The sequence below is a fragment of the Eschrichtius robustus genome, chromosome 11, assembly GCF_028021215.1.
Source record: "Eschrichtius robustus isolate mEscRob2 chromosome 11, mEscRob2.pri, whole genome shotgun sequence".
Lineage (NCBI taxonomy): Eukaryota > Metazoa > Chordata > Mammalia > Artiodactyla > Eschrichtiidae > Eschrichtius > Eschrichtius robustus.
This window is the reverse complement of record NC_090834.1, coordinates 67290573-67304467: the sequence shown is the minus strand read 5'-3', so window position 1 is coordinate 67304467 and position 13895 is coordinate 67290573. Positions and strand designations below refer to the sequence as shown.

Here is a 13895-nt window from a genome sequence, read left to right as displayed (position 1 = left end):
CAGACCCAGCCACCAGCCAACATTCTAGGTGATGGTTACTCGGGTGATTATGACTCTCATAACTCACTGAACTCTTTACTTATATGTGCATGTTTATGATTACAAATTATACCAAAAAAGGTGCAGAATATAAGTATGAAAACTCTTAAAGCTGTATTTTACACCTATTAAATGTGTACAGAAAATAACACATCAAACTAGTTTCCCATGGAATGCAAGAAATGTCCTATTTATTTCTTCTGCATTTTTTTTAAAATAAAAATTTGAGCAATAAACTATAAAACAGGAGGCTGGTCTCACTTATCTCACTAATAAAATTATGTTGGATAAATTACACAACCCTTCCATGTCTCTGTTTAAAATAAATTCAGAAGGAATTATTTTGAGGATTAAATAAGCAAGGTATATAAAAGTACTTAAAACACACTAGGGATTCAGGAATTGTAAATTTCCTACCTCTCTAGAAAACTAGATAATAAATAAAAATTGTGGTTATTTTAAAAATTGTTATTATATGTGAAAAAAATAACATAGTTGGACAATTCTGTATGTACTACTGCAAACCGCTGAATTGTACACTTTAAAATAGTAAATTTTACGGTATTTGAGTTATAGCTCTATGAAGTTGTTATTTAAAAAGCAAGTAATATAACTAACTACAAAGTTTGACCAACTTGTAAATCAAGTTCTACCCCTGTTCATGCATGTCTGACAAATTATTAGGCTAAAATCCAGCTATGGTTCTTTGCTCCTTTTTGAGATATAACTGATATTGAACATTGTTATTAGTTTAAGGTATAAACATAATGATTTGACATATGTATATACTATGAAATGACTACCACAGTTTAAGTTTCAGAAGATGGTGAAAAGGTACAAACTTCCCGTTGTAAGATAAGTAAGTCCTGGGGATGTAATGTAAACATGGTGTCTATAGTTAAAAATACTATATTGTTTATCTGAAGGTTGCTAAGAGAATAGATCTTAAAAGTTCTCACTACAAGAAAAAAAATGTCTAACTATGTCAGGTGACATATGTTATGAACGCAATTAAAAACTGAACAGAATTAGGATGGAATAAACAAAGATATAATACAAGCACTTAATAATATACAAAATAACCCTTTACAATTTTTCACTTATTATATTCACATATGTAAACAAATGAAATGGTGTCTCTTTATCTAGAAAAATCTGCATCACAAATAATATAAATTCACAAAGAATGTTTTAGGAAATATCAGTTAAAATTCTCAAAAGGTAACTAAATACTTAAGCTTAGTGATATAAGAAATACACAGAGACTCACATTAGGTACATCCCTGTTCACAACAGTCTTTAAAATTTCTATCCATTCTGTCAGGTTCTGTTGGTTTATCAGCTCCAGTGGTAGTGTATACTAAATTAAAATCAAGAATCAATATTTTAAAATCCTTACAAAAGAAAATCCAACTTCCTTTTACTCTTCACAAAACCTACAAAAAGTACTTCATTCAATCCACATTTCCTCTTTCAGTACATAGGCAAATTTCTCATCTGGCTGATTTGGTTAGTTATGTACAATGGTGAACTGTGGCAGTGATAGTGGGCATCCTTGTCATATTCCCAAATTACTGGGAATGTATCTGATTTTCACCATGAGGTATATTTATTGTGATTTCTAGTGAACATTTTTTATCAAGGTAAGGAAATTTCTATTCCAGGATTCTTAAGTATTTTTGTTTTGTTTTTTTTAAAGCAGAAATGGTTATTAAATTTTATCAAATACTTTATCTGGCATCCTTAAAGATTGTTTACAGGTCTCTCTTTTCATGTAATATAAAAGTTAATCACAAAAACTGGTTTTTTACTCTTTATCCATTCCTGTGTTCCTGGGATAAATCACATCACTTAATAGGCTCACAACATCAATATCCTATTTAGGATTTTAGGACCTCTATTTTCACAAATGAGACAGTACTATATTTTGATTTCAAGGTATGCTAGTCTCAAAAAATTAGATGGGTCCTATGCCCTAGAATAATTTATAAAAAGAACTTATTTTTATAATCTAGAAGTTGTGATCCTACCAGTTAGAGGGAAAAACAATTAAAAAAATAGTATATTGTCTATCCAAATCACTTTTTAAAAAATTATATAAGAAGAAGCCATTAGAAAGATATTAGATTATCTTTAAAGATCTAGCAAGGGCATGAAAAATCCAACCAAACAATGGAGTGAGTCAGTTATAATAATCTTAGTGGAAATAGTCACAGGTCTATTTAAATGAGATTTAAACAAAAATAAGTAATGGCATGAATTGAACCAAAGGTCCTGGTAGATGAGATGAATCTTTCTTTGGCTATGTGGCACAAAAAGAGCCAGAATTTTAATCCTAATCAAAAACTCTGTTTCATAAGTAATTACAGTCCACTGAGACTACAGACACAACCATTTCTTTAGTGGGATCTCTTATCCCAGGAAGATTTAGAACAATATACAAAGATAATAAGGCCCATTACAGTGTGCCAGTCAAGCCCACAGTATTAGTATTTTTGTGTCAAGCTTAGGAATAGGTTTTGCAATTACCGGGACAATCTATGTATATTTGGCATAACAGAGCACACGTTAGATGTAAACTCTACTCCAGTAACTGATTTTCAGACTTGTGAATTCTTAAGGTGAAAGACATAAGAAAATTTTACTAATTTTGTAAATAGTATTAGATGGTTTAAGAGAACTTAAGATTGCCCACTTATAATTTAACATTTATTAGAACTATTTGTGTATTTGGGAAAGTATGCTTGGTTAGACTTTAATGTATTTGTAATTTTGGCAATTTATATTTGACTAGCAATTTATCCACTTAATGTAGATTTTCAAGTGAAATTATTTTTCAGATGCTGAAATTCTTTATCACTGTTCAAGGTGGCAAATGATAGACTGACTTTATGTATAAAAACTACGATATAAAATTACCTGAACAAGAGCATAGAAGATCTTGAAAATCTGTTTCTGGATGAGGACAGATTGATCAGACTGATCAGAAAGAAGCTGGATAAAACGGTCCTTTAGAACTGGCAGGAAATGTTGCATTGCTGCTACCAATGGACTCCGTTCCTCTGGTTTCTTATACCTTTGGGTAGGAATACAAACTAATTCTGTGAGAATTTATTCACAATTTTATATATATATATAGATAGGTAGGTAGATAAGTATATATATCTATATATATCTATTATATATATATTTATATCTCATATACATATGAGATATAAATTTAAACTACTTGTCTGTTCATACAAATATAAGCAAATACTTTCTAAGCAATTTTATATTCCTAGAAAGAAGAAAAATCTACTATGGAATCAAACCACAGGCAAAAAGCAACTTGGAAAAAACCTCAAATAATAGTGTCTAAAATTTACTGAGCATTTATTATGAGGTAAATAATCTTCAAGGCCCCATTAGCATTCTCACTTCCATAGTTGAGGAAACTGAGGCACAGAGAAGTTAAGTATCTTTCCCAGTATAGACATCTAGGCATGAACCTCGGCAGATTCAGGATCTGCCCTTTAACCACCTCACTATGCTATCTGTAACTGTGAATACTGATATAACTGAGGACCTACAACGATTTGGCTTTTAAACATTAGCAGCTGATCAATATAAAATTGATTACATATAACCATCCTTAAGTAATTTACATACAAAGAGCATTAAGGCAGAAGTGGCATCTATAAAGCAGAAAATATTCTATTTCTAAAAGCACTATAAATCAGAAGTTCTTTGGTAACCTTTTGGCAACAAAACCTAACCTCAACAGGCTATTTATGATCTCTATTTACCCCATTTGGAGTGAATATTCACATATTTTATGTCAGATATAATAATAATATGTTTGATCCTTGGGTACTGGTACATAGGAGTGTACTATGTGAACCTTGTTACCTTTCTAAAATCTGAAAAATCCTGAATTCTGAATCACATTTTGCTCCAAGGATATGAGTAAAGAATAGCTAATTGAGACATTCCCCCATAGAGATTCCTTAGCATTTTAACACTATTGTTAAAAAGTCTGTTGGCTTTTTTTTTTTTAATTTTTAAATAATTGATTTTCCCTACCAGACTCCAGTTTTATCTACCAGTAGCCTTTCTGAAGGGAGAAAATGTATCTAAGAATTGAATATCTTAGCACAGTTTTAAAAGGTAGACACTCTCAAAAGACTGGATTGTTTTTTCCTACTGGGAGAAATGAGAAGCAAAGTAAATTGCCAAGAATAAAAAACACCAAGAGAAATGTTCACGCTAATAATGACTGAGATTATTAAACAATTAACTGACAGACTTCTAAATATTATTTAATGTGCTGAGAAATTACACTTAGCATACATTTTAAAAGGTTACCTGTACATTTCTTTGAGTCAATAAAATAACAATTTACAAAAGGAAGCCACTTGCACTCTCCAATCTGATTAGACAAACTATATTAATTACTGACAATATTATCTTTTAACAATAAAGGTGAGGACTATATTATATTATGCACCTCTCTCCATTATCCAACCCAGGTGATCACCCACATTAAGAGGGTTTGAATACCCATTCCATGTTAGATATTCTTCTCTCCTACCTCCTTCTCTACACTGAGTAGTGGACTGGAAGTTGGGTGGTACCATATCCAAACCAATGGGTATGAAAGTAATTTATGCAAGGAAACAAATACTATTCCATACGACCTGAAAGTTCCTGAAAGCGTGAAAATGTGACACTAATAAAAGCCTAGGGAGCGATCAAGATGGTGGAGGAGTAGGACGTGGAGCTCACCTCCTCCCACCAATAAAAGTCTACAACCACAAGGCTACAGTGTGTCAAACTGGTGAACCATACTCACAGGAATCCTCAAATACTAGCCCATCACTGTTCTGTTAAAAAAAAGTCAACGGTTCATCGTGTAAAAGACCACATGCAAATTCCCCATCATGGCATTCAAAACCCTCTTTTAACACGGTCCCAATTTACCAATTCAAAATGATCCCCCTCTACCACCAAAAAAAAAAGAAGACAAAATGATCCCCAATTTCTCAACAGAAGTTATCCATACCATTTAGTGGTCTCCTCACTACCCACTAAAGACAGTGTCACATTTCCACCTCTGTACCTTTCTTTCTTTGCCCATACTATTATTCCATGTGGTGTGAGATGCATTCCTCTTCAAATGTTCCTTCTATGCTCCTTCACCTGACAAGCATTTCCTGAGGATCTATGCTCCTGAAGGCCATCACAACTTCCAATTTCTCCATGAATTTTCTTAGAACTGCTTCAGTCCACACAGATCCCTCGTGAACACCCTGTGCTCCACAATCGAACACTAGCTGAAAATGAACTGAAATTCCAACGCTGTAGCAGCCTATGTCTCCCATTTTAAAAATCCCTGTCATACTCTCTCCTGCTAAGATTAAGGACAGGAGAGACGAACCTCCTCAATGACAATGACAGCTTATTACTGTTATTCTCTCTCAGTTTAGTCACTCACTTACCAGAACTACAACTGGCACTCTGACAGAGGTTGGAGCAACAGCTGGAACATTCCTTAGCAGGAAGATGGGTAGCTGGTGGGAACACAAGAAAACACCAGTACCAATGCTGTAAATGGTTTATTTCTCTCCTGCTCAGAACAAAAGCAGCAGTTCATCAGCTACTTTGAGTTGGGACCCAAAAAGGGTATTGGAGGCTAACTACAAGTCCCAGAATTAGAGGGCTCACAATGGCATCTGTGTAGCTGTTAGGACTGGAAATAAAGCCACCATCATGGTGTGTGTTCCTCCCTCATAATTTGCTAATATCAAAACTTTCAAGTGCCTACCAATTTCATTACTTTCACCACACACTTAAGAGAAAATCTCTGCAACATTTGGCTTACTACTTTTAGTGCTATACCTCAACTTCCAAGGTTAGATTTTTTTCTGATCCTTAAGCCCAGGTCTAAAATGATCCCTAAATCTTTCTTACTGATACTAATTACTTACATGAACTATAATTTGCTCAAGTATGCCAACACTGAAGCAGATGACTATGAATCCCTCAAACACAATGATTAAAAATGATCATATGAAATTCCAACATATTCTTCTTAAAGAATTAGAGGTAGGTTCTTGAAACTTCGCAAGAACCCAAATTAAGATAAAAATTCACAGAAAGGCAGAATAAAGAGCTCTAATGATCAATGTACTTTGACCCCCTTCACATCTTAAAAACTTATCTTTAGGCCTTTTATCAGCACAAATTGAGGAGCCTATATTGAGAAGTTAGGGATAACTTGGGTTTTGAACAGGGAAACAGATCATGATTAAGAAAAAAGGGCACAAGGAGTTTCAAAGTTGAATCAACAGAAGAGATTGCAGAATTAAAACAAGAATGCTATTTCAAAAAGAAGACACAATTAAAATCAACATGTAATTCACTAACTTTAGTATGTATACCAAATGAAATTTCAAGATGTTCAAACCAATTAGCTTAAATTTCCCAAGCTTTTTCTACTTCTCAAAACTCTACAGGAATTGAGAGAGATACTTACTCATAATTTTTCACAAGCTGATAGAGGCAAAGAAGAATTCCTAGCCAACATGCACTGTTATCAGACTGAAGGTAAAAGCCAATTTTGTCCACAATGGCAGTCCAACGACTTGGATAATCATGTTTGATGATGTGGTGAATGCATGTAGTAAGCTGTACCCTAAAAGTCAAAAATAAACAATAAGAAGGAAGAAATGCTACCTCAAGTTTTGTTAACTCATACAAAGAAAAAGGCTGTTTAGACAAAAATAAATAAGTCACTAAGCAAAAACTGTTACTACTGACTTAAAAGAAACCCAACAAATGTTACAAATGCAAGTGATTTTATTTTTATTTTTCATCCCCATCATCAACTGACAGGTTTCATTTAGAACATCAACTATTCTCATTAAAAATTCTACAAAATCAAGGGTTAGGACAGGAATAAAGACGCAGACGTAGACAATGGACTTGAGGACACATGGAGAGGGAAGGGTAACCTGGGACAAAGTGAGAGAGTGGCATGGACTTACATATACTACCAAATGTAAAACAGATAGCTAGTGGGAAACAGCCGCATAGCACAGGGAGATCAGCTTGGTGCTTTGTGACCACCTAGAGGGGTGGGATAGGGAGGGTGGGAGGGAGACGCAAGAGGGAGGAGATATGGGGATACATGTATACGTATAGCTGATTGACTTTGTCATAAAGTAGAAACTAACACACCACTGTAAAGCAATTATACTCCAATAAAGATGTTAAAAAAAAAATCTACAAAATCATACACAACGAGCTTTCAAATATCAAAAGACTATACAATATAAAGTATATGACAGTATTCTATAACTTTCTATACCCCCTTTCATCTGATCATAGTATGTTTCACAAGTTTTACATGAAGTTTAAAGTTTTGGTTTTTAATAAATATAAAATTAAACTGTAGTAAGAAAATAAAACAAAAAAGAATTCTCCTGTAACAGCATTTGTTAAGTTTTGTGCCACAAAAAATGACAGATTTTTATGTTCTGAAAAGATCCCCTCTTCTGCACCCCTCCAAAGCCCACAAATTATATACCTGCAACAAAGGTTAAGTTTAAAACATATACATACCTGATGAGCTCAGGAGAGTGGATAATGGCTTCTACAATATTTTCTCGAATACAATGTCGATCTTCTTCTGGAATAGTATAAGGGGATATATCCCCTGGTGCCGTTTCCCGATCAGGCCAATACTGTGTTATCATATTTTTCAAATAGATAACACCTAAAATATAGATCAATTTGACAAAAGAATGTGAAAGCACTGTAAATATCCCTGTGTCTACACCTCAATTTATTTCTGTCAGACCAAACATTGCTAGGAAAGCTAACCTTTTAAAATCAAAATACTATACTCCATAATTTTAAAAGTTGATAAAACACAAGTTTAATGCTCAGCTACAGTAATCACCCACAAAGTTATTATTAAACATACAGTCTAAGAGAATTCTGCAAACTACAAACAAAATTTTTTTACAACACATTTATACACAACACTTTTCACCCGTTTTCTGTAGGAAAGCTGTTTTACCAAATCCGCTTTCTAAATGAAGCCTCTAAAAACAAAACCACATACATATACCAATAGTTTCTATAATTAATAACCCTGTTATACAGACTGAATGTTTGTGGCCCCCAAAATTCATACAGAAACCCTAATCCCCAATGTGATGAGGGGATGAGGGCTTTAGTAGGGTGATCAGCTAATGAGGGCTCTGCCCTCACGAATGGGATTAATGCCCTTATAAGAGACCCTAGAGAGCTTCTTCCTCTTCTACCATGCGAGGGCCTATGAACCAGAAAGTAGGTCCTCAGAGACCAAATCTGCAAGTGCCTTAATTCTGGACTTCTCAGCCTCCAGAACTGTGATAAATAAATTTGTTGTTTATAAGCCATCCAGTCTATGGTATTCTGTTAGAGCAGCTCAAAGTGACTAACACACACAAAAGTTGTTATTTTTAATCATAGAAAAATTACAGTATATAAAGATTCTCAGTCAATAAATTTAAGTACTTCAATCATACACCACAATCACACCAATTCAAATTCGTGTTATTTTATGGGAGAATTTGCTCTGTTCAAAAATTACAGATTACTACCTTCTGTCAGTTATCATACTGCCACCTTGCACATTGCTAGTTCCTTCTGTCAGTTATCATACTGCTAGCCTGCACATTGCTAGTTAACTCTAACTGAACTAGCTTGGTAATAATGCTTTTTATCCGGACCCCTCCACCCAAATGAGAGAGAAAGAGAATCCTCAAACACAAATGTACAGAATGTATAGGAAAGGGAAATTATTCAAAATTAATTTCTAAATTCTGCAAAACACTGATTCTTCTCTGATTAGTAATTAACACTTACCTGGAGTCTTGTACCTATTCCAACAAGGATAACTGATACAACTATGATTTTTATACTCTACTTTGGTTTATCTTGGAAATTAAAATAATACCCCATCTTACAGCATTTCAAAAAAGATTACAACTACATATTAAAATATCCTTCAACAAAAGCTTTAAGATAAACTACATCTACAGTCAAGAACACTGACTCAGCATGTGGGACTGACATATTTCAGATTAATACTATTTTATTCTTTAGTTCCAAAACAGAACAAAGATAAAAATTAAGACTTGATATAGCCCCTATGTCTTCCAGATATAACCTCTGAGTATTTCTTTCCATCATAATGCACAAAGGAAGTGAATATATATACTTATTTGTACACTTTTGTCAGTATTTTAAAAAGAGTTTGCTTGAACAAAACACATAAACAAGTGAGAACTGCACTGAAAGAACCTCGTGATTCACAGTCTACTCCATCCAGAATGCTTGAGTTCTACTACAAAGACAGAATGAATGCATCTTTCAAAGTCTAGCAGATGAAACCACCATATACCATGTACTACAAAATATCATTCAATTATTACAAGGATGTAATAAATTTTAAAGTAATTATTATATTTTGAAAATTAGGACCAATTTCATAGTTTGGTTGCTTCTGGTTTTGTACATACTAATAAACAACTTTCTAGTAGAATTTAATTTTGCTAATACACATAATCAAGTTTCTAATGTGTTAAGGTCCCTCCTAAATGCCAAATGCTTTCAACATCTTAGTAAAATTTTGAGATTTAAAGGCAAAGATTCTTATCTAAAAAAATAAATGGGAAAATGTTAACTTCATTAGTAAAAAAGAACTGACAGTTAAAATAAACAAAGCGACCTTTTCCTATTTAACTAGAAAATTTTTTTAAAGATTTACTGCTGACCAGGGTCCAGCAAAATTACTGTATTTTATAGGCACAAAAAATGTCCCATTTTTGTGCTTATATACCAATTTAAAAAAATCATAAACAACTTACATTCATTCATTCATTTACTGAGTACCTGCAGTGTGTCAGGCAATACCTTAGGCACTGGGAATACAATTGTTAATCAAACAGACCTGAGATTAAATTCCAACAACTGAGAAATGGTTCACTGCATATGGCACATTATTGTAAATTATTTAGCCATTAAAACATAAATTTTAAAAAAAAGAATAGAAAAAAAAAACACATAAATTTTAAGATTAACACTATGTAGAGAAAAGGGATGTGCTTACTATACATTAAATAAAGTAAGCAAAAAAAATTTTTTTAACAAAACTGGTGTAGGGAGAAAGAACAGAAAGAAATAACCTCAGAATATAACTGGTTTTTCTAGAATAGTAAGGTTATTGGCACTTTATATTTCCTATAAGAAATACATCTGCAAATAAATTAAACAACAAGCATTAAAGAAGTGAATTCCATTATTTTGCAGACTAACAGATGATATCAGGAGCAGTATGCCACATTTTCATAGACTCTGATACTGAGGGAATTACTCAATATTTTGTTGAAACTGGAACTAAGAAACAGTACCTTTTAAATGGTTAAAATAAAATAGTAAAAGCAAACAGCTGGAGGTTTGTATCTTAGAATCATCCATCATGGAAGAAAACAGGGAATATGGAGACTCTTTCAATAAATCCCATCAATTTCTCCTTCCAGCTTCTTTTTTAATTCAGTGAAATATCACATTCCTTTAAACTCTGCCACCAGATATCAAGGCACTTGTGGCAGTTTATAGTAAACACATCGGAGCAAACCAATTTTCAGTGAAGAAAATCATTGAAGGGCCTTCCCAAGATACTTCTGCTATTCAACTATGAACCTTTGAAATGATATTATTTACATACATCCAAGAAAATAATTCAGGAAACTTGCCTGCCTGTCTCACAGGTAAATCCAGTTGTTCCGACATAGTAATCTGAAGCAGTGTTGAAACAAAATTCAGAGACTTGTGTGCCTACAAATAAAAAAATACATTTTAAATTTCTGCAAATAAATATTCTCAGTACTCTATTTCACTGCTTGGCTGGCACAAAAGGCTCTCCTCCACAAGTTGATTCCAGCCTTATTTCCTATCACTCACGTATAAGGAACTCAAAAAATTCAGTAACCTAACTCCTAAAACTTTTGTATGTTTGCATTTGCCTGTGTACCATTGCACTTCTAACCTACACTGGTGGCAGCAGCTCAAAAACAGTGTCTTGGGCTTCCCTGGTGGCGCAGTGGTTGAGAATCTGCCTGCCAATGCAGGGGACATGGGTTCGAGCCCTGGTCTGGGAGGATCCCACATGCCGCGGAGCAACTGGGCCCGTGAGCCACAACTACTGAGCCTGCGCGTCTGGAGCCTGTGCTCCGCAACAAGAGAGGCCGCGATAGTGAGAGGCCCGCGCACTGCGATGAAGAGTGGCCCCCGCTTGCCACAACTAGAGAAAGCCCTCACACAGAAACGAAGACCCAACACAGCCATAAATAAATAAATTTAAAAAAACACAAAAAAACAACAAAAAAAACCCCAGTGTCTTATGTGATACCTATTTCCTCAATTCAGTAATAATTTCTCCAGAGACATTCTATTAAGTGGCTAAACAAAAATTAAATGAGTAAACATTAATAGCCTGAGGGGCGGTTTCCAAGGTGCTAATAACATTTCTTTTTTTTAAAAAATTATTTATTTATTTATTTTATTTATTATTATTATTTTTTGGCTGCGTTGGGTCTTTGTTGCTGCGCGCGGGCTTTCTCTAGTTGTGGCAAGCGGGGGCTACTCTGCGTTGCGGTGCGTGGGCTTCTCATTGCGGTGGCTTCTCTTGTTGCGGAGCACGGGCTCTAGAGCACAGGCTCAGTAGTTGTGGCGCACAGGCTTAGTTGCTCCGAGGCATGTGGGATCTTCCCGGACCAGGGCTCGAACTCATCACGTCCCCTGTGTTGGCAGGTGGATTCTTAACCACTGCGCCGCCAGGGAAGCCCAACGTTTTATTTATTAATACGGCTGTTTTATAAAAGTGTATCCAGTTTGTGAAAATTAATCAACTGTATCCTCACGATCACTTTTCTGTATGCACATTTCAATAGGAAATTTAAATGAAGAGCTTTGAACATACAATAAAAGTAGGATACAAACTATACAATAATTTCGCAAATATATTTACATGAATATACAATGCAACATATACAGAAAACAAGGAAACGCACCAAAAATGCTAATAAGTTGTATCTGGGATGGTAAGATTATAGAGGAACTATTCTATACGTTATTTTCTATTATCCAAATTTTATGCTATGATCCTGGGTTACTTTCATTAACAGTACAAAAGTTACTTACTAATTCCTAAATTTGTCATATTTGCTTTTGATTTATTAATAAAAAACTGAAATCTCTTCTTGTATGTGTTCTCATTCCCTCTCTCCCAATATAACTACTTCCTATAATGTTATCTCCTCCTTCCAGCCCCAGTTTTAGTATTTTTCTGCACATGTTCACATGGACACTAGTGATTTTTATTTTAGTTTCTTCCTTACAGATTTTTTTTTTTCATATCTTTATTGGAGTATAAATGCTTTACAATGTTGTATTAGTTTCTGTTGTCCAACAAAGTGAATCAGCTATATGTATACATATATCTCCATATCCCCTCCTCCCTCTTAAGCCTGCCTCCCACCCTCCCTATCCCATCCCTCTAGGTCATCACAAAGCATCGGGTTGATCTCCCTGTGCTACTCAGCAGCTTCCCACTAGCCATCCATTTTACATTTGGTAGTGCATATATGTTAATGCTACTCTCTCATGCATTCTACAAACACATTCTTAGAAACAGAAAAATTTCCCTTTGGATATAAAAAAATGTCTTTCACATTAGACCCAGAGTGATACTTTGCTCATTCAGTCACTCCAAAAATTATTTACTTAGGTGTTCTTGGTGCAAAACACTATGCTAGGAGCTGAAAATACAAGGTTGAACAAGACAATGAGTCTCCATGACCTCATGGAAACTTAACAGTGAAGGAAAACAAGACAATCAAACAGGTAACTGCCATAAAGTATAATGGAAGAAACAGAAAACACTATGTTAGAATCAAAAGTAGAACCTCCTAACCCAGAAGTAATGCTTAAATTTAAGACCTGGACAGGAGCAGTTAGATGAAGGGGAGGAATTTACCCTTTCCAATACTCCAAATAAATCTGAACACAGTTAACCATTATCACTTTCTTGAAACACCCTTCCACCTACATAGTTCATACACCACTCTTTCTGGTACCTTCTCAGGCTCCTTTGCTTGTTTCTCATTCTATGTACAAATGCTAGAACGTGGTGCAAGAACTCAGTCACAGGCCATCTTTTCTGCTCCCTAGCTGATTTCATCCAACTCCTGTCTTTAAATACTATCTATAAATCAAATATGTCATTTCCAGTCCAGGACACTCTAACAGACCTATTTAACATCCCTACCTTCATTGTCTAACAGGATTCTCAGACTTACTATGTTCAAATCATTTTTTTCCCTAAAAGCTGTGACTCTACTTCCTTGTACCACCTCTCCCAACCCCTGTCATCCCTATCCTCACAGTTATTCATGTCTGAAAACTGAATGTCATCTTTAATACTTGCCTCTTTTTTACCCCAATACATCAGGCCCTATCAATTCTATATACAAAATGCTTGTATAATTATTATATCCACTTTCTCCATTCCCATTAACACCAACATAGTCCAAGTGACTATCATCTCTCTTAATGTAACCATCTGCCCTCCCAACCATTCTCTATTTAGCAGCCAATAATCTTTAAAATTGTAAACTAATCCCCTTTAACCAAACCTTTTAACAATTTTCTACTCTATCTCCTAAAGCCTAAAAGGCCCTGTGTTATCTTGCTCCTGCCTATATCTTCAGCCTCATTTAAAGAAACCTTCTCGGGGCTTCCCTGGTGGCGCAGTGGTTAAG

General features: G+C 34.6%; 1 protein-coding gene across 1 annotated transcript in view; it reads right to left on the bottom strand.

Annotated features, from left to right (window-relative positions):
- The window catches only part of IPO7 (importin 7), a 46136-nt gene that overhangs the window by 20839 nt on the left and 11402 nt on the right, over positions 1–13895 (bottom strand). The window contains exons 2-6 of the mRNA XM_068554110.1: positions 10830–10911; positions 7645–7798; positions 6557–6715; positions 2959–3115; positions 1310–1399 (exon numbers count right to left, since the gene is read on the bottom strand). Coding sequence (XP_068410211.1) covers positions 1310–1399; positions 2959–3115; positions 6557–6715; positions 7645–7798; positions 10830–10911 — 642 coding nt within the window. The remainder of the gene's footprint in view (positions 1–1309; positions 1400–2958; positions 3116–6556; positions 6716–7644; positions 7799–10829; positions 10912–13895) is intronic.